This window comes from Pinus tabuliformis, chromosome 7 (genome assembly GCF_031772625.1).
Source record: "Pinus tabuliformis cultivar Carrire ecotype Pingquan chromosome 7, CPIR1, whole genome shotgun sequence".
Lineage (NCBI taxonomy): Eukaryota > Viridiplantae > Streptophyta > Pinopsida > Pinales > Pinaceae > Pinus > Pinus tabuliformis.
Genome location: NC_142293.1, coordinates 2,066,887,593 through 2,066,910,060, shown reverse-complemented (window position 1 = coordinate 2,066,910,060; position 22,468 = coordinate 2,066,887,593). Strand labels below are relative to the sequence as shown.

Genomic DNA, 22,468 nt, shown 5'->3' with positions numbered 1-22,468 from the left:
GGGACGTGACTCCCCAAAAGGGGGACGCCTGGGCGTCCCCCCTCAATATGGGCTATGCGTCCCCCATTAAATTTGCTTGTAAACAATGATTTATGACAGGGAAAACCTAGTATTTGACCATATTTCCCTACTAATGCTATGCAATTCATGGTAATGTTAAATTCTTAAAGTAAAAGGATGAAAATTCATCCTTTTACTTAAATTTTTAACATTACCATGAAATGACTCAGGATGTTTGAGAGTGGTTCCGACCTCATTGGATTTCATATGGAGAAAGTAGAATTTTAGATCTCACTCAAAATCCAACAGACTTAACAGTTTTTCAGGGATTCAGGATTTGATGGATTGCAATGTTTCCATTGCATTTTGTCATGTACAAGGGTATGGAATTTGTATTAAATGAAGAGCACCAAGCCCTCTTTGTACTTTAGAGTGACTTTTAGGCCCATCACTCGACTGTTTTTGAGTTTTAGTTATATCAATTTACTATTCCAGTATTCAGATTTCAGTGTCTATTATAGTCTATTTTGCTTAGTACTGATTAGATTCTAGAATGATGAATGATGAATCCTAATTTTAAATCAATTTAGAATCTAGAATTATGAATGATGAATTTAATTTTTAAATCAATGTAGATTCTAGAATGGTGAATAATGAATAATGAATAATGAATAATGAATATGGATTGGAGTATTTCATTATTGAATCTCGTGGTCTATGGATGAATCATGTATGTATTAGTAAGGATGATGAGTATGGATCAATGTATTTCATTATTTAATTCAATTATGTATGTATCATTGTATTTATGCTTTCATTATTGAATATGAATTTGAAATATATATATATATATATATATATATATATATATATATTAAAAAGGAAAAAAATATATACCCCGACGTCCCCCCTAAATTTCCCTAAAATTTGAGGGTACTCCCACACGACCCCCTTGTGCGTCTCCCCGTCCCGGAGTCTTGGTGGAACATTGGTTAAATCTCATCGAAGAATTTCTAATGAATTTTCTAGCTGGTTCTTTAGGTACCCAAATTTGCTTTTGACTGGTACATTCTCCAAAACTCGCGTGGGCCCTGACCATGCCTCGTACGATTGCAGTCGAACCTGGACCTTGGTGATCCTGTACGAACCTAGCACCTTGAGATGTATTCTCAGAGTTTATTGCTCTAATACCATGCTGTTTCACCTATGAACCTAGCACCCAACAACCTATTGGCACAACAACCTATTGACCTAACGGATTACAGATCTATTGATTGAATGCACAGCTAGGTTCTTAAATTAACAGAAGAAAAAACATAACCAACCTCACAAAATCATACAATAGATTTTTCCCAATCAAATAAGTTCTTCATTAAAAAATTTTCAGTTTCTACTTGGGTTGCCGTCCTAGGCTAATTGCCCAACTAAGGAAATTATATGTACAACAATTGGATCTGTTCCAGCTGATCAAGCCCTCCTTGGCTGATCTGGATCTCCTTGCTGCTCCCCTCCTTGGACCTAACACTCTAGAGTATCACACTCATCACTGAGATGCCTCTCTCAATTTTGTGCTACTGTATGGTGTGTCTTCTCGATCTCCTTTAGCCTTGCTTTTATAACTTTTCATTGAGCTAAATTCCTAACCCTAATCTCCAAAGTAATTGATAGTTGAGGTTAGATCTTACCTCACTTGAGACCAAGGGTTGAGATTAAAACACACACATATTTTGGTAACTAGAGGAATCAACCACTGGGTCAAGTCATACTCGCGTGACATGGGGTCGATTCTGACCGCTACCATTATACCTCTAGGTGAACCCATTGGCGCCCCAATTCATGGCCCACATGGCTAGTCAGGGGGATTGAACTTCAAACAACATGCTTCACAAAGACGTCATATCACAGCAATCGCCAGTCAAGCTGCCCCCTAGGGGCGAGATTAAAACATAATAACTAAAGTAAATAGTAAATACTTGACTTTTTTTAATGTTTCTTTAGCTCAATTAGCCAACATAATGATTATGTGCTCTTCCTAAGTTAAAACCTAGGCTAAGCTGCAATTGCAACTTGCTCACACTAGAGCAAGTGTCTAAGGCAACTTCTGCATGCCTACACACTTAGGCCTGTGCAAAAGTATCTGCCTGAGCTATAAAGATCAACACACAATAAGGTGGGAGTGGAATACCCAAGTGAGATAGGCGAAAGTAGCATGTCCACGTGTTCATCTTCAGATGGTTCCCAGACTCTGCTTCTTCAAATATTTTCTTCAGAACCTCTAGCCTAATCTGATAATAATAATACTAATCTTATTTTAAGGTAATGGCTAGGCTAGACACCAAATTGGTGTATGCGACCCCCTTATCTGTGGGACAAGGGACCCCTCTCTGTGCAGCGATTTGACTACTAAAGTCTATGAAGGTGTACATACTGTACCGCCCGGTGGATTTGTACCCATGACCTCTCAGGAGGAAACATATATTCTTAACTTTTAGGCCATCTGAAATGGGACAAGTTTGTTGAAGTAGTGCAACTTGCAGTGATGCTTGTTATGCTGTTCCAGGTATGCAGCATGGTGAATCTCTTCATTCTTCATCATCATACCTTGAATTTCCTTAACATTTTCCTCCTTCAGCACCTTCATCCTTCCCTCCAGCTCTGCTATGGATACAGATTTATTTTCCTTTATTTTTAGAAATCTCTCTCTAAGGCACACATTAAACTTTTCTTTTTGCTGATATCCTGTTAGTAATTTTGTGAGTAGTAACATTCAGTTCAGACGCTGCTATATTTTTAGTTTTGTAACTTGTTACTTATATGTTAAAGGGATTTCAACTTATGGAATATTAAAAAATACATGCTAACATGCCAATACAGGTCCGGTTGTTACAGATCATTCATCTGGGGTTTATCCTCTGGGTTTTCGTTTCATGAAGAAGTACTTTAATGTGCCATTTTGTTTACTTTTATATGTTATAATATGTCAGTACTGTTTAACTCAATGTGTGTTCTATTTCGTGTTCTTGGTCATTGCTTGGTGCAGGAGGTACTGTTCTGCGCGGCTACGGCGTCTGTACAAATCATTGAAGTTTATGCATGGTCGTGGCAAATATACCAGGAGAGCAATAACTGAATCAACTGTGACAGATGTGAGGTTTGTGCCGAACCACATTATTGCATAGATTTAAGGCATGCCTTATTTATGTCACATGTTATTGTTTGCCCCTGTATTGCTCTCATAAATTGGAATTTTATCAACAAGCTTGATTACTAGGTTGTGCTTTGTCAAATTTGAGATTCTGAGTTATTCTTTTTTCATATCTTACGTTTTAGTGTGTATCAAATATTTTTCCATTTTTAAAATAAATTTTAACTGTTAAAAACTATAATAAACTGTTGTCATTTATTTCCTTTTCAAATTTTCTAAACCATGGTGAACAGGTTATGTACTAGAAGTATTCCTACAGAAAACTAAATAGTGGAAAACTGAAAACCACTCAAAACTGAACCCTGTACCTAAGCTAGAATTTATAAACACACTGTAAAAAATTTGTAAAGGAAACTCAATAGTTGACTGTCAAAACCTGTCGTTGCTTTTCATCACTTCTGAAAATGAAAATCTGCTACAGAAACAGTGAACTGTTTACAGCTGCACTGAAAAGTTAATAATTAAGTAAACCAAATTCCCCTGCTTCTCTTTATAGACTTGGAAGAAGTGTAGTTACAGTGAATCTGGACATGGCATATGCACAACAGTGCCTCAACTGGAGATGATCTGAAGCACGCAAGTGTGCATCCTTCTAGAGATCTGCATCTTAACTACTGGGTTGCATGTGCTTTAGTGAACCGAGCTAGGCTGCATGTGCGTTACTAAACCAAGATAAGGTGCATGTGCCTTACCCAACTGACACATCTGAGCATTTAAATTAGAAACTTAATGCATGCGAAGTGCATGTGTCTTCCCATGCAACCTAAAACATGTGCATGAAAGCTGTCTAACACATGCACATGCACAAGCAACATCTCTAATACATGCACATGCAAACTGATGACCGCTACCTCAATGCATCCTACTGCTGATTTTAAGAAATAGGAATTGCACCCTTTGCTGAGAATAAGAAAGAGGAAGTGCTCCCTACTGGTGTCCAATTTGTACTACAGAGCAGATTTTTCAGAATTGTGCCCAGCAGAGCAGAGCACTTGTCCGAGGTAAAATCTAACACTCCCTCTTATCGAGGAAAGTAGTCTCCACTTACTCCAAGTCTCTCCCTCACCTTCTTGAACTTCTCCTTTGCTAATGGCTTAGTCCAGATATATTCAACTTACTGATTTGACTGAATATGCTTTAGAGCAAATGCTACCTTCTAGACTCTATCCCTGAGAAAATGGTACCTAATGTCAATGTGCTTGGAGCGGTTATGGGATATCAGATTCTTGAAGAGTTTGATACAAATTTGATTTTCATAGTAGACTACAGTCGGTTCCAACACTATGTTGTGGGGGAGTGTCCCTGCCCCCCTTCTGCCCAATGTTCCACCGAGTTTCTGGGACGGGGAAGCGTGGGAGCAGGGATATGCACAAGGGGGACGTATATAAGCAACCCCAAAAACTAGGGAAATTTCGGGGAAATGGGGGACGTATATAAACAGCCCCAAAATTTAGGGAAATTTCGGGGAAACGGGGGGACGTCAGAGTCATACAAATTTTAAAATTATAAATTATCAAAAATTTAATATATAAAAATAAAAATAAAATCCCAAAAGTATGTCAAGAACTAAATAGAAAATCTTAATAATTATGAAATGTACCTCTAAAGACTAATTTGATCATCATTTCGTATTAGACTATTATCATTTATGAATTATTATTTGACATTTTTGCATTGTAAATCTAAAAGTAAATTACTAAATTGAATCCATCATTTGACATTATGCAATGTTCCATCTAAATTCATCATTTGGCATGATGCAAGGAACATCTAAATTAAATTCATCATTTGACAATTGAAATTATGCAATGAACATCGAAAACGATAAAAAATAAATTCATCATATGACAATAACAATAAACTCTAAAATAGCCATAGAATACTAAACTAAAATTAAACATAGAAAGCATTGAGCTCTGAAGTACTAATAAATTTCTCAAAATATACTATATTATTGTGTTTTAACTTTTAAGTTTATTATTTATTTTAAGTTTTACTTTTTTTTTTCTAAAGTTTTAATATAGTTTCATTTTTAATTTTTTTTTTTGTATATTTAAATTTGTATATATATATTTTTTTAATTTTTAAGTTTATAAAAATTATTAGACAAAAAATTGTGGGGACGCATATCAATCCCCCTTGCGTCCCCTTGTCCCCCCTGCAAAGGAGTCACGTTTCGTCGCCAAAAACACGTCCCCCTTGGAGTTTCCCCGAGTTTCCCCAAAAAGGGGACATGGGGGAAATGTTTCCTCGTCCCTGGAGTGTGGGGAAGCATGGGGGCTGGGGGACGCGTCCCCAGAGTGTGGGGAAGCACGGGGGTGCGTCCCCGCAGTGTGGGGAAGCGCGGGGGCGCATCCCCCACCTTGGGGGACATGTCCCCATGGAACACTATTTGCGCCAGAATGTTTCACTCTCGAAGCACGCTTCCTTTCATTAAAAAAATAAAAAAAGAATGCTTCTTGCCCGTCCTACCTGTTCACTGAGTGTTACTCCATGAGCATAAAAAGTGCTCCTTGAGCAGTGTTTTACAAAACGGACTCGGATTCGGACTCGGCCGAGGATCGACTCGGACTCGGACTCGGAAACGGCAATGACTCGGCCGGCTCGATTTCAATGACTCGGTTGTTGTAAAAAATACATTAAATATTTATTTTTTTTTATAAAAAAACATAATTTTAAACATAATTTTAAAGATTTTCATTCAAGTTTTCAAACACACAACATTATAATATACATGGAAGACAACATATGATCAAAGTAGGCTCATGAACCAATCCATTATATCAAAATGGTACGGTGTACCCAATGGCAATAGTAAATACATAGTCAACTGTAGTCTGGACTCTGTCATACATGATCAAAGACTCATCTTTATGTTCCGCTTCATTATTGCTTGACCATCTTTATTGGATTCTCCTCGTCATTACGATTCTAAGGATATATAGCACGCTGCGAGACTCCTTACTGTTTGAAAGATATGTCCAACTTAAGTTGGTGCACCCACTATGTGGTCACAAGCCCCAAATAAGTTGATAATATGGAAGCATATTAAAAGGCTAAATAATTGTTGAAAATGCCAAATTGAAGTTTGAACCTTCTAATATCTTGCTGGACCAAAAGGTTGTCAAAAGATTAAGGTTAACGTTTGAAAATGTATTAAATATACGAGGAAATTTAATCATACTATGGTCCAAAATAGAGGACAAAATGGCCTCATTTAAGCGTGGGATTCTTGGCTCCAAAACTTGTTTTAATTAAAAAATTAAATTTTTGGGCTTCCCTCCCAAATACTCAAGTAGACTGCCTGTCATGAAAGCCTATCCAAATCTATTTAAACGCACCCATCCTCTCTCCAAAAGAGATAAGATAATTCGGACATCCTTTGATCTGTAACAGCATTGAACTTGTATAAGGGTTTGTGGTTTATAGCTCTGGGATTCCCTGGGTTCGTTCAACATATATTTTGCAGGTTTTAGTCATTTTGTTCTGAGGGCATAATCGTTGGTTTTCTGAAATTGTTTTGACAGTGGTTCACAACTCTATGATTATGACACGGTTCTGATCCTTTACTATTCGCCTCTAGAACAGAGGTATACATTAAAGAATATTCTGTTTAGTGCAAAAGCATTGCGTGGCAGCTAAATGTGATGTATGATACAGATATACCCCAATGTCCCTGTGTGTAGTCTACATTGTACAATAGCTGTTGAATTTTACCAGACCTTTGACACTTAGAAACAAAGCTAGATCTTACATCTTAAAATTACCTCTTTCATTTGAAAATGGGAGGATCCTTATCTGATGGACATACATCATCAAAACATTACATCTCCCTCTGAATCCTTGGTAAAAATCAGCAAAAAAGTCATTTATTTTTGGTTATTACGTTGCCCCAGCCGCACTTGAACGAAACGGCTGAGTCATGACAGGACCCGGCCGGGTTGACCGGGTCAGCTATGACTCGGCCGAGTCATTGGCTGACTCGGCCGAGTCATCGCTGACTCGGCCAGCCGAGCCGGGTCAAAGGCCGGGTCACATTTTTTTGTGTTGAAACGGAACGAAACGGCCGTTTCCGTTTCGGTACGGCCGTTTCGTAAAACACTGTCCTTGAGTACTCCTGTGCCATGTCACATGGTTTTGTTGGAGTTACAAGGATAAAATTCAATTAATTTTCTAATAAAATTCGAAATAAGGTTCCCCATTAAATTTGTCTATTATATATTTTAAAAATATAAATGTTTTATAACATATTATATTATTTATATTTTATAAATAATAAATAACATTTAATATATTTATATATTTCCATGTTTTTGTTACACGTTTATCTTCGAACAAATGAGATGTCATAGATGTCGTACACTTGCAGTGGTGAAGTATGAGTAGCTTACATACGACTGAACTTTAGCGTTTGATAAATTAGATTATCACGAAATTTTCACATTAATGAGTATGGTTGCACAATCATCAAAATATTTGCTGGCCCAGTCGCTCGATAGTCAAAATACTTGTTAGTGATCATCAAAACACTTTCTAGGTTGCTAGGTTAGTCGCTCCATAGTCGGAATACTTGTTAGCAAAATTACAGGTACCGTCGTATTTTTTTTCGAGCATTTGTTTTTCAGCTAGTGAATGTCTAACAAAATTAGGGGAATTTTTGCTCGAGTTTTCCAATAATCAAGAATTAAAAAGGGTTTTTGTTATTCAACCAACCAATTCATAAAAGGACTTTCCGTCTTCACCAGCGAATTTAATTGTTGAACTTCAACTAATTTTAATTTTTTTGCTTGCGATTCATTGAATTTCAAGGTTCGAATTCGACGAATCCCGTGACATTGCTCTTGTGTGAGAGGGTGGAATTGGTTTTTTTGCTTGTGGGAATCAAGACAAGGTTTTCCCCCAAGTTTGGGTTTCCCAGGGAAAATTTGTTTCCTCTATTGAGCATGACTGTCTCTTTATGAACTTATTTGTTTCTACTATTTTTGCTGCTTTACTGTTGAGATTTTCTGTGTATAATTGCTTAATGATATATGTGGCACAAGATAAATTAATTGAACATTATTAGAAGTAATTAGCCGATGAGAAAATTGGTTTCTACCATGTTAGTGTAGAAAAATCAACATTACTTATCCATCAAGGGTGCTTTTCTTTGGTCCTTTTTAACTTGAATATTTTTTAGGTTCACCTAGATAAATAGGTGTCCATAGAGGTCTTGGGACAAGTTAATTTGAATATAGACACCCTTTTGACGACAACAGTTAAAAAACATTGGGGCCCAATGGCAGTTGAAATTCACTTAAGGAAGCCTTAGTATTGCATAGCAAGGCCTTGGAACTCACCATAGACGAGATAATAAAGTTTATCAACCTCAGTAGTGAAGGAGTTTTCATACTACTATGATAAAACCACAATGGTATTATGATACATCTTGGAGCATGACTTTCTTCTTTGAAGAAAAATTGGAAGAATCCCTTTCTTAGGCTTCTTGTAGCTGTACAAATTTAGCAATAAGGCTACAAAGATTTCTTAACCTAATCCCTAATGACAAACTTGAGAGGAACTTTACCTATAAAGTAACTTAGTAGCGATTGGAACTTAGGGCCATCACAAACAACATCATATTCATTAACGAGGAACTCTACCTATAAAGTAACTTAGTAGCGATTGGAACTTAGGGCCATCACAAACAACATCATATTCATTAACATGGATATAAGAAGCAATTTCATTTGAAGGAATCAATACTTTGTGGTAGACTCTTAGAACAAACTCGCAAGGGACCTTTGGCGTCAATATTGCTTTCATTGATGATGTCTTTAATAGAAAATTCTTGTAGCACTTACAGAGCAATATGGAATAGTGGGGTGCAATTTTCCTTGCTTAAGCCTTTTGGTGGCGAAGCTAGGCCCTGTTGACCATATCACAATAACGAAAGCTCCTAGATTGGATTGTATCGCTGATTAGATGACTAGCAAACAATACACAATCTCCCTAGATTGTGATAATAACTTCACCTAAGGCTAAACCTAGAAGAGCCCCCTTGCACAATAATTGGTTGTAGTGTTGCGGGGGAGCGCCCCCCCCGATCTCGCTCCCAATCCGCGCTCCGGGCGGGACCGGGTCGGGTGCGCTCTCTCGAAATCGCTCCCGAAAAGGGAGCGATTTCGGGAGCGCGCTCCCTAAATTTTTTTTTTCGCACCTTGCCTTTCTGGGAGTGTTTTCGAGAGCGTTTTTCCTTTTTTGCAATTTTTTTTGTAGTAATGTTCGAAATGCAATTTTTTTTGAAGGAAACAAATAATTTTTGAGTGGGGCAGCTTAATGATCAAGTCTAGGCCCTAGTATTGATATGCTATTCATGGTAATGTTAAATTCTTAATGAAGATTAAGGAGAATGTCACTTTTACTTAAATTTTTAACATTACCATGAAATGACTCAGGATGTTTGAGAGTGGTTCCGACCTCATTGGATTTCATATGGAGAAAGTAGAATTTTAGATTTCATTCAAAATCCAGTAGACTTATCAGTTTTTCAGGATTTCAGGATTGGGGGATTACAATGTTTCCATTGAATTTTGTCATGTATTAGGGTATGGAATTTGTATTTAAACAAGAGCACCAATCCCTCCCTCTATGTACCTTGATGTTAGTGACATTGGTTGTCGAACTCCTCTATCATGACCCTCCTAAAAATGTACGCATCACTCCAACAAAATCTTGACTTGACATGCTATGCTTTTTCTATCTTATGTTAATGCTTAGAGGGTGATATTAATGACAAAGATCCCTATACAGATACAGAGGTAATGACAAAGATACCTCTGGATATTAATGCTTAGAGGGTGATATTAATGACAAAGATCCAGATTTTCCAACAAGACTAAAAAAGTAGACATTTCTCGTGGTGGCAAGAGGCCCAAGCATAAGAAATAGATAATAGATTTACTTTTCTTTTCTAGTTTCTAGTAGCTTTTATAACTATTGCCTCTTTCATATTTATTATGATATATTTTTAAACAATATATGACAATTTAAGTTTGAAGTTGGCAATTATAACTCATTAGTAATGAATTATGAATATGATGCATCATGAAAGTTGAAAGTTGTTTCATTTCATTTCATGTTAGATATTATTTGTTGTAATGGTTACACTTAGCTTACAAGTACAACTTTGGTGATCAATGGTGATAAATGTTATATATTGAATTTTGAAAGCTTGAAACTTTAAGATTGATGAATCATGAGATTCAATATGTTGTATGTTACTATGTTACTAACTTGTGGACATGGTTGATGAAGATTATAACTTCTAGATGATTGTTGTTATATGGTTCAATCTATGTTTTTTATATCTAATTCATTATTCTACATGTTTTTGTTGACATATATGTACCAAAATATAAAAAATATATATATTATATAAAAAACGATCTGGGATTCACTCCCAAACCGGGAACTTTTGAAAATGTCGCTCCCGCTGCCGTTTTTGCTCCCGCTCCCCGCTTTCACTCACGCTCCCAAGTAACACTGATTGGTTATGAGATCTTGATAAATTTAGGTGGATTGAAGAGATTTTTTACCCATAGGGCTTCGTGGCCTCTCAGTGATTGTTCTATTTGGTTAGATGATTTTGTTTCCTTTTGAAACATTTTCTCTTACCATGTTATCACCTTCCGCCTTCTATTGTCTCTTCATTGGCCTTAAGTGTATATCTGTTTCGCTTTCCCAACTATCTCCGATCTTTAGATTGTCCAACACCTCTTCTGGTTTGTGTTGAAGCCTTTGTGCAATGTCCTCTCTTTTTCATCAATGTAAATGCTCTCCAAGTACCAAACACCTATTCTACAAGATATTTCTACTTCAATGAAACTCTCTGGCTTCAAACTTTCCTTTTTTTTGTAGTTTTCACTTAAAATGCCCTAGGTTGTAGAATACACATCAGTTTCCACATACAACCACAAAATATCTATGATAAATACATGAGGTTAATAGTATGTCTAGCAATCAAACTATGTGTGCAAATTCCATGTGCAATTGCTTCTTGAACCCCAATGGCTAAACAAATATGTGCTAGGTCCTCTTGGCTCCAACCAATCCTCACATGAGCTTTTGAAACTCAAGATTTTAACATCAGGTGATTTAGAAACTCAATATCTCAAGATCTTGACATGAGCTCTAAGATAATATGTTGGTGAAATTGGGCCATGAAACTAGTTAAGTGAAACATGGAAGTACAAAAAAAAAAGAAAAATGAAGAACACATGATGAATCGTTAGTGCAAACACATCTCTATGAAGGCTGGTTTGAACTTTGAACATCACTTCTAGTAGCTTATTGCAATGTCTTTAAACAGGAAATGAACATAAAACATGTTTTATAATATCAATGTTTTTTGTGAAACCATGGTTACAAACAAGGGTAGATGTTAATAAAGTAATGACATCATAATTGTCATTGAGTGAAGCTTGTAAGCCATAGGTACAAACAAGGGATGATAGAGAAATATAATTAACTCTTAATTGTTAATGGGTGAAAACTAATCACTCTAACAAGGGAGTTGTCACTAAAGAAGATTGAGAGAAGAAGCCTATCTTGTAACTTGAACCGACATTGAATTTGGCCCAAAATATGTCAAATAAAATGTTAGCAAGGATAGTTAAATGTATTTCAATTTGTGATTACTCGATATTAGATGAAATTTGAGGTTTTTAGGAAAAGTTTGATATGTGATGACTAAGTCTGAGATTGACTAATACTTTTGGGTTTCACATGTTGCTTCCCTAGTTGACTTGATCCCTCAATCCCTTGTCAATGCCCCTCCTCACCATCTCTTGGCGCTTATTTTCCTTAGGAGACATTTAGAGGATTTATCAAAATTTTGAGTTTGGCGAGGGCTTCTAGGCCAAATCCTTCAAGAATGGTATGGATTCTCTTACACCTAAATTTGCTGACCTCTTCTATATGGAAATTTGCTTGGATCCAAATCCCTTGATTTATCCACTCAATTTTTAAATCAGGCGATTTGGATCCAAAAAATTACATGGCCATCATGATTAGGCATAATTTTGTCAGAAGTTTTTCCATGATTTTGAATATGTGGATATCAAACTTCTTTGAGAGGAAAAAAACTCATACTTGTAGGGCAAGTAGTCTTAAGACAACTACTAGATGATGAATCACATCTACACACTATTAAATTTCCATGAAACCTAGCACTTGGCATTAAATCTCCAACAAACCCTAACACGATTTATTAATTTATGCATGACTTAGTTCTTAACGTAAATGTAGAGCGGAAACACACAATTTACCCTGGAAAACCCATAAAGGGGAAAAACCAACAAACTTGTTCTATTAAGAACTTGGGCTCCCGTACTAGGGATAATGGCCCATCAGGAGAAAGATATAGACGGTAACAAACCTAGAGTTATCCAACTGATCAGGCCCTAGATTTGTCTTTCCATCTTCCTTGGTTGATTTAGATCTGTCTCCCTCATTGCTCCTTGCACCTTCCTCGAACCTTTCCCGACTTGGCACACTAGAGTATCACACTCCTCTTGAGGCTAGTGCCACTAAATGGTGTCTTCACCTCTCCCTTAGATCTTCTTTGATAACCTTTTAATGACTAAAACCCTAACCCTATATCTCAATGGCTAAGATTAGATCTTGCCATCTCAAGATCAACTGTTGTGAGTTAATGCCTCGTTGAGATCACTTAAATCACTTAAGTGACTCAACTATATAATAAAGTCACTTTTAATCATTAAAATACAGAAGGTACTTTATAAAATCACTTAATAAAGTTTCATCTAGAGAGGCAATCTTCCACATGTTAAGACAACAAGTTATTGTGGAATTCCTACAGAGCTACACAATCAGACACACACTTCTTGCGATTAGTAGGGAGGCTAGGCAACAATCTTTGAAATTATTTTGTTGTTTTGGAGGCCTTCATAAGGGTTTTGACTTTGTCTTGAAGGAATCCATGTTCTAGTGATTGTGGGACATGAGTCTTTATGAGTATCCCATTTTGGCTATCTTTAGGACCTATGCGACCATTGATGACTTTGTTCACAATTAGGATTTTCTAAGTTCATTAGTAGCACCATTGGGGTTAAACATGACAATCTCTCTCATTGTTTTGTATCTACATTAATGAGTTGGAGAAGCATAATAGGGAGAACACTCGTTTAGATGATGGTTGCATCATATACCACATCTTGATTGCCATACTCTTGTATGCAAATGACATGGTCCTTTTGATGTCCTGCCCTAAAGGGCTTAAATGCAGTTGGATGCTCTTGTTGATGCATGTGATCTTAAGAATATGGTAGTTAACCTTGTTAAAACAAAAGTCAACATCTTGATTCTTTTACATGTTTAAGAAATCTATGGAGGATTTTCACTTCCTTAACCAAGGGGGTGAAGTGGAGACTACTTCACCTATGTTGAAGCTTGTAATAGCTTCAGAAGGTCTTTTGCATAGGTTTGCTGTTGGAATCATGATTGCCATTAGACCAGAATCCACATGTGTTAGGCAACACACGCATTGCCATAGTTAAGGATCCACAAGAGGTAGTTAGTCCATGTTGTGACCTGTGTTTTTAAAGCCGGAACCGGTGACCAGATCGCTCCACCTAATGAACTGGTTTACTGACCGGAACGGTCTAACCGGGACTGGTTTAGTCTAAATGAACCGGTTTTAGAAAAATACATTAAATAATTAATTTTTAATTAAAAAACCTATTTTTAAGATTTAAAACCATGATTCCAAGCCAATAGAGACAAAATATGCAAAGATTGCGCATTTATATACCATGTAAAGGTGAATATATCAAAATGGCATCGAGTGCAATACATATCATCGACAAAATACATAAGCAATAAGGCTCTAAATGGCCTCTAGAGTGCAAAAACAAAACCTACAAACTATGGGGCCAATGGCCTACTACAAGACTCAAGTCTACATATATGATAATAGTGATCAACATTATCAGTTGAAACTTCTCATGAGTCATCATGATCAAACTCAGTTGGTTGAGTCTCGACTCCCAAACTTTGCAGTCACAAACTTCTCTATTGGTTTAGTGACTTGTGTCTCAAACTTCTGAAGGTATTCTGCCATAATATGCCCTATTATTTCATTTGGTGCTCCACATGGCTTTACATGGCCTCCTATCCCAACCAAGTGTTGCTTGAACCTGTTAATACCCCCTCCTTCAATGGATTTTTGGCAATATTTGCAGATCATTTTGCCATCAATCATATCACAATGAGCCCATGCAGTATCTCTGGCTTTTGGAGGCATGATGACTACTACTTAGCTTAAACTCTGTTGTTCCACTACTCCAGCAAAAACTCAACACTCTCCAAGCTCCCAAGCAAATTCACAAACACTCCAAATGAGATGTGTGAGACAAATGAGAGGGAGAAGGGCCTCTTAAAGGCTTGGAGAGGGTGTTTTTGGAGGGAAAGGACCCTTATTTTCCCTCCAAAACCCCTAAAAGACATTAAAAAAAGCGCTGACTGGTCTCACGGTGGGCTTGACCAGTGACCGGTTGGTTTAGGATGGAAAACCGGTCGGTTCCGTCCTAAACCGGCCGGTTAGGTCTCTTTTTTGGCCACAGAGGGTGTCTAACCCGGTTTTTTGACTGGTTCCAACCGGTGGGCTTGCTAACCGGCCGGTTAGACCGGTAACCGGTTAGCTGGGCCGGTTTTGAATACTATGGTTGTGACACACTAGGGAGCGCTGACTTGTTTCGTGGAACAATCTCTCCCCTAGTGCGAGCCGGATGTGTATCGAAATCGTGACCTAATTTGATACCATTTGTTGGATGTTGAAAAGTATAACTATGTTCGGTCTTCATAATGATATGTAATTGTGATTTTATATAAAGAAGAAAAATAAAATTATTGTAATGCTTGCATCATGGGTTTCATGAGCAAGAGATTTTATTTTAGTATAAGCTCCCATTGAGAGCCCTTGGGAATTTTGTCATCTAGTCATAAAAAGTCATTGTCATGTATTGAAGGCATGTTACACTTTGTAAAAGAGTCATAATTGTCTATGTAAAGTCTCCCTCCAAGACCTTGTCACTAGCCCTCATCAAGTCGGCCTACTATGAAGGGAGAATCCTAGAAGATGAAGTCGGCCTACTCCAAAGATCATGTCGGCCTAAACAGTCATAACCAACGACTATATATACTAGTGCTTGTCCTCATTTGGAGACAAGCAATTTAGTGAAGCAAGTCTACAAAGAAGTGCGAGAAACATAATAGAAGAAGCCTCTACATCAGCTAAGCAAGAAGGAAAGAGAGCGAAGATTGTTGTGGACTGTTTTGGGCTAGTTCACCCTCCCACGTGCGAAGGTAGCAGATTTGAAGGTGTTAAGAGGAGGTCGAAGGATTGCAGTCACATTGAAATCTTCACTATAGGAAGCCGAGTAAGAGAAGAAAGAATTTCCTTCAAGGAGGAGTCTATTCAAGTGGCATATCTGATCTAGGGTTTCTACTGTCAAGAAAAGGAGTTGTAGAACAACAAAGAGAGGCCGGAATATTAAAGGAAGCCGAGAAAGAGAAGAGGAAGAGCAGGGTTTGAGAGGAGGCTAGTGACTTGGTATGGGAAGGACTCTAGTGTCAAGGGTCTTTGTCATGGTCTTGGTATTCGTGAGTTGAAGATCTATAAGAAGAATTTTGTTTGGGTTTTCCTCTTAAAGAGTGAGGGGTTTTGGCTCTGGCTGACAAGCCTATATACTGTCTCTTGTCTCTTTGTTGTTCATGATTTGGTAATTGTCTTGATGAAAAGAATACAATAATAACTCAAGAAGAGAAGATTCTAATCAAGAAGTAAAAAGACTATCACAAGCAATTATCATAAGTAGAGAAATCAACTATCTATTGATGCTGTAGATTTCTCAACATTTGAATCACGATTGTTGTTTGACCAAAACATGTAGGTGTTAATCAATACACGCATTGCCAAAGTTAAGGATCCATGAAAGGCGGTTAGTCCATATCGCGACACAACGAGGAACACTGACTTGTTTCATGCAACACTTGGTGTCTTAGCATGCAGGAGATGATTTATTGCCTCTTTAGGTATTTATGTTTTCTTTCCTTAGTCTAACTTAGGAAAAGTACCATAATTAAAGTCAATTATTTATTGTGGACTATTAAGTCATTTTCTAAGGATAATTAATTAACTTAGAAATAATCTCAACCATTGATCTCTTAAATCTTCTAGAAGGGAGATTAGGGTTAGGGATTCAAGTTTAATGACGATTATAAATGAAATCCTAACGGAGAGGTGAAGACACAGATAGGAAGCTACAATATTTTTGGGAAAGTCATTTTGTGAAGAAGGAGACAGTGAATTCTCTGGAGCTAGAGACAAAGATTGAGGAGAATGAAGGAGAATATAGGGATACTTTTCAGAGTGTTTTTAGGAGGCCGATTTGCTAGAGATTGGAGAGGTTGAATTACTGAAGTGAGGAGGCGTAGTTGCTAGGGAGGGCGATTTGCGAGGGCCTCTTTGCGAGTGCATATAGGATGAGCAAGTACAAGGCGTAGGGGGGGCGATTTGCGAGGGCCTCTTTGCGAGTGCATAGAGGATGAGCAAGTACAAGGCGTAGGGGGGGCGATTTACAGGTTTGAGAGGTGTGTTGATTTTCTTCAGTGGTTAGTTTCTAGTTGGCTAATTTCCTTGGGCTAGATTTTTCTAGTGGGTCCAATTTGTGGTTTCTATTCACTGTATTTTTCCTTGTAATTTCTTTGTGGGTCGAAACCCTAATTTTTATGAGATTAATAGATGAAGGAGAATTGTTGTGTGTGTTTATTTATTATTATGTGTGATTGATCTCTCTTTGATTTTATTTTCGTTGCATATTTAACTTTCTAGAGTTAAAAATACCAATGGTTTTATTTTGCAACAATTCTTAATTTATTTGGTAAAATAAAATAAATTGTTGGGAATACAAATTGTTGTGAGTCCCTCGATGGGGGTGAACAAACGTTGGCGCCAAAGACCTCGGGGTCTCAACCTCCCCCCACGTGTCCCACATGCCCCGCAGCATAATTGACATTAAAATCAGGAGAGCTTGGGGAACGAAGCCTCTAGAGGCTCTGGACAAATTTATGGCTTTTATTGGGAGAATGTGGAATGATTGTGTAGACGAGGAGATGAGCAGATGAAATAGGGAGGGATGCTATTGCTATGTCTTTCAAGGCGGCTCGATTTTGGGGCCGAATGGGCAGAGTGAATGTGTGGGAAGTTTCAAGCTTGGAGACTTTGCACTGGGTTGTCCTTAAGATTTCATTTGGGATCTAAGCATGAGATTTCCCTACTATGGCGATCTTCCCTTTAGGCTTGCACTTGTACCTGCCAACTCAGGCTTCTGCAAGAGTCGCCGCTTCCAGTTTGGGAATTCGCTCACTGGTACTTAGGTATCCCTAATTATCAGTTTTTGGTCTAGTTTCAGATTAATTGTGTCTGTGGTGTTAGGATTTTAGTTTTCCTTTTGAAGGTTCTCATGCTTTGGAATTTGGGTTCGCCGTTTACAGACTGTTGTGTGAGGCTTCATTGTTGAAAGGCAGTTTTCACATCCCTGTAGGTTGTGGTCTTAAATTCATTTCTTGTTGTGTTGGGGTGGGAGTACCTTCAAATTTTCAAGGTACCTTCTGTGGGTCTCTGAGTCTAGCTTCTACTTGGCGCAGTCGAGTGGTGCCTTCTGTCAATCTGAATTTAAACTGTGTCTTAGCTGCTAGGCTATTCGCAGGGCGAAGTCTTATTGTCTAGTCAGGTTGGGGAGGGGATTTATAATTCTTACTCGTCATGGCCTCCACACCCGATTGAAGTTTGGTTTGAAATTGATACCAAAATTTGCCTCCCTTTGTTTCAATGGGTTTCGTCGAGAATTAGAGTCAAGTTCCCTTTCTTCTGGCTTCGTCATTTGGAATGTAGTCGGGGTTCAATTCGGTCTAAAAGTTGGGGGTCCGGAGGGGGTCGTCAAGCGTGCCACTGATAGTGTCGTGGACCAGGTCTTGGTCAGTATTTGGATTGCAGGTCGCCCAAGATGCGGGTCGCTCTTTGAGACATGTGGACTAGCCGATTACTATTAAGTCGATCACTGAACAATGGAGGGGAATCCAGACCATCCGGATATCCTCAGAGAACACAAATATGAGGACCGCAGTGAATTAGTGGCCTATATGAATGATATGTAATATATCCAAACAAAGATATTGGAGCAACTGGCCAATGTGAGAAGAGCCGACGACAGACCGACCGCCTGCATGAACTTGAGGCCAGAATAGAACACATTGATTATCATGTGCATGAGCAACACAACCCAGTGGTAGCACCGCCTCTGCGTCCTCCTCAACAGCCACTATTATCTGCTGTTCATCGGGTGACCCCTTTTGTGTTGTTTATTTTTGACATGCATGGCTGTTACCTCTCTCGTTTTGTTTCCTTTTTGGCATGTGTGGCTGTTAAGCCCTCTAGAATTAAAAGTTCACTAACAAATCTGATGTTTTACATTCCAACTCTTCTAGCTAACAAATCCAGTCGGAGTGATGCTGGGAGAGCCATAGACAACCATGTTGTATTTTGTACCTTCATGATTATCTAATAGAAACTTTTGATTGACAATTTTTTTTGTTTTTGTGAGAAAATAAATTTGGGTTGGTATTTGGAGATTTAACATGGTATAAGAGCAATAGAAAAACTTCGAGGAGAGATTGGAGATCACTAGAGTTTGCAGCAACAAATTTCTTCATTTTATGGCAACTAAATTATTTTTAATTTTCCAGCAAGGGTTTTGTGGCCAAGGCATCATTGAGTAGTCTACGATATGAAGACAGGTTGGATGGGGTTGTTAACATCAATCCCTGGAAGGAGAAGACCATCATAGTTTTAAAAATGAATGGTTTGTGGAATTTTGCGAACGTAGATATCCAAGTGCCTTCAGAGCCAAACCTAGCAGTGGAGCACAATCAAAAGGATGTGAAAGTGATGGGTATGATTTTGGATGGTGTGAGGGATCACATAATTCCTCACATATTAGGGAAGGATACCACATGCTAGATGTGGGCAGCCCTCATTGGTTTTTATCAGAGTACAAAGGAAAACAGGAAGATGGTGTTGCGGGAAAAGCTGAATAACATCAAGATGAACAAGTTTGAGACTGTAACATCTTACCTCACAAGGATCTAACAAGCTTGTGATTAGGGTTCAGTTGTTGGGGAGGCTGTGAATGAATCATAGATTATGAGAGTAACTTTGAAAGGACGTGCCAAGCATTAGACCACCTTTGTGGATGGGATCCTGACTAGGAAACACATGCCTGACTGGAGCCGTTTGTGGGATGATTTCATCTAGAAGGATATCCAGGAGAGTTCATTAACCGTAGGACAGTGAAGGAGTGATGAGGAGAAAGAGGAGCTTGCTCTTGTTGCACAAGCAAAAAAGGGAAAAGGGAAGGCCAAGTAGAATGAGAGTGGAGGTGGATCTTTACAAGGTTAAAAGGAGAAGGGCACGAGCAAAGTCAAGTGCTTTGCATGTCACAAGTTTGGGCATTTTTCCAGTCAATGTCCAAACAGGAAGAAGGGCAAGGGAAAGACAGTTATGCCACTCACTGCACAGATGGACGAGTTCGTTGAAAAGTTTGAGAAGAACGTTGCCTTGGTGTCATGCCTTTCTGGAACAATCACAAGAGGTGTTTGGTTTGTGGACAATAGAGTTGTTGATTGGATTAGAGAAGTAAGGGTTTTGCTTGTCTAAGTGCTAAGACTAGTAGAAGAACCCAAAAGGTTGCCACTTTAGCAGAATATTAAATTATTAAACTGTTTCCTAAAGTTAGACTTGGGAAAAACAAAAAATTCCTAAGTTAACTTATGATTTAATATCAACCATTGATCACGATTTAATCTTTAGCTATTGAGAGAAAGATTAGGGTTGAGATCGAAATTATAAGAGGAGATGTAGCGAGTTAGTTGCAAGTCAGTTGAGCATAAGCAAGTGAGGGAGATCAATGAAGGAAGAATCAAGGGTTTCAGTAGTTCACAGTGTTGAAAAATTTAGGGGCAACAGATTAGGTGATTTCTCTTACTCTAATAACTGTTTGTGATGTATTTTTACTTAACTTAATTAGTTTCTCCTTTTACTTATTATTATTATTATGTTCTTATCTTCAAATAACTACTAAATCGTAATGAGCAATGAGACAGCAGGACACAAGATATAGGTTATCAGCCAGGGACAAAACCTCTCCTCTTGAGAGGAAAACCCATAAGAACTCTTCTCTTCTTATAGAACTTCAAATGACGAATTCCAAGACCTATGACCCTTGACCAAGACCCCTCCAAGACCAAGTCAACTTCCTCCTTGAAGAACTTCCTTCTTTCAAAATCAACCAAGTCAAACACGCCTAGTACCTGCAACTTCTCAAGACTTTGGACCTGCAACTTCACTGCAACTTCGGCCTTTCTCTTACCTGCAACTTTTCGACCTCTTGTACTTTTCGCACGTGTGGCAGATTTGGGGTAATCTTGATCTCTTCTTTCCTTCGCTTGGAGAGTGCTTGCTTCCTTAAGAATTCAACTTCCCAAACAAGTCTTCTTGGCACCAAAATGATACTTCTAGATGGATTTGTAATTCGGTCTACCTGTAGTAGATGTATGCCCTAATTTTCTTCGCACATGTAAGGTAAAGTAACCCAGAAAAACAAACTGGTTTATCTTTTGCTTTTTCTCCTCTCCTTCGTTGGCTATGTCTTGTCTTCTATTGCTAAAGATCAAACTTCTTGTGCTTTTGCGTCTCTTCCAAAGGAGGTCGAGTTCTACCTTATATATAGGCTTCTTCAAGAGATTGAACAACCCTTCAATAAACTGACATGTCTTCTCAAGGAGGCCGACTTCATAGTAGATAGGCCGACTTGTTGACTGCTGTATGACAAGGTCTTGGAGGGTTCTTCTTGACATTTTTGACTATACAAAAATTTCTTTGACTTGATACAATAAGCCCAAATGGGTCTCCATACATGACAATGACTCAAAAGACTTGTTGACTCAATGACAAGCCCTAGAAGCACTCAATGGGTGCTTGACCTATAACCTTGAGCATGAAACCCATGCATCAAGAACAATAATAATAATTTTCTTTTTTCTCTTTTATATCAAATACATAAAATCATGTTTACATATGTCATTATGAAGACCGAACCTAGTTAAATATTTCAATGCAGAGTTCAACATTTGAGCAGAAGAAATCGAGTGAGGGTCGAGCTCTTACAGCCCAATGCAATACTCAATTTGCACATGCACACATGAGAGAGGAAGTACGCTCGCACGTGTGGGACAAATCGCTGATATGTGCAAGAGTTTTGCAGATCTAGTGCGTAGGAAGGGAGATCGATTTACTTGTAGGGTGATCAAGTGGTTTATTGTGATAAAAGGGAAGTTTCTTCCTTGTTGTAATTCTCAGAAGAAAATCCTTTGCTGAAGAAAATAATAAAAACACACAACATTGCAGGTTTTCCCTAGAGTTGGGGTTTCTTGGGTATATCTTGTGTTCTATGTTTGATGTGTTTGTCTTCTGATTTATTTTTCCATTGTGCATATTATGTTAGAAAACTCAATGTATTTGTGATTTAAGTTTCTAGAGTATCAGTTTATGTTTGTGTTTTTACACTTAGAAGTTGCAAATCAATTCACTGGGCTTCAAGGATATCTAACATGGTAGAGCTCAATTTGTGATTGAAGACCAAGCACAAATTTTATCTTTAGGAGCAGATTCTACAATTTGGAGGGAGAAAGCTATCAGATTGATTTGGCTTAGGGTTCTGTGTAGTGTGCATTGGTTCTCCCAGTGCAATATGTACTCAACTGTTTGATTTTGGAAGCATGACATATCAGGGTCTTAGATTTGAAGACAAATTGGACGGTGCATCCAACTTTTGTTTATGGTGTGAAAGGATAGCAATGATGCTGGACGAACAAGGGGTTTGGAATTTTGTTGATAACGTCCCAGCCGCACCGACAAATCCTCAACAGTTGGCTCAACATAATAAGATGGATGCCAAGGCAAGAAGGATTATCTTGGAAGGAGTCAAGCAACACATTATCCCTCACCTGATTGGGAAGAAGAAAGTGAAAGAAATGTGGACTACCATCATTCATCTCTATCAGTGTTCGAGCGAGGCCAAAAAGTCAGTATTGAAGGACAAGCTCAAAGCATTAAAATGTCCAAGTCAGATTCAGTGGTTTCTT

General features: G+C 38.1%; 1 protein-coding gene across 1 annotated transcript in view; it reads left to right on the top strand.

Annotated features, from left to right (window-relative positions):
- LOC149256804 (signal recognition particle-related / SRP-like protein) overlaps positions 1-22,468 on the top strand; it is a 395,315-nt gene that overhangs the window by 77,785 nt on the left and 295,062 nt on the right. Inside the window, exon 3 of the mRNA XM_089460884.1 lies at positions 3,041-3,151. Coding sequence (XP_089317010.1) covers positions 3,041-3,151 — 111 coding nt within the window. The remainder of the gene's footprint in view (positions 1-3,040; positions 3,152-22,468) is intronic.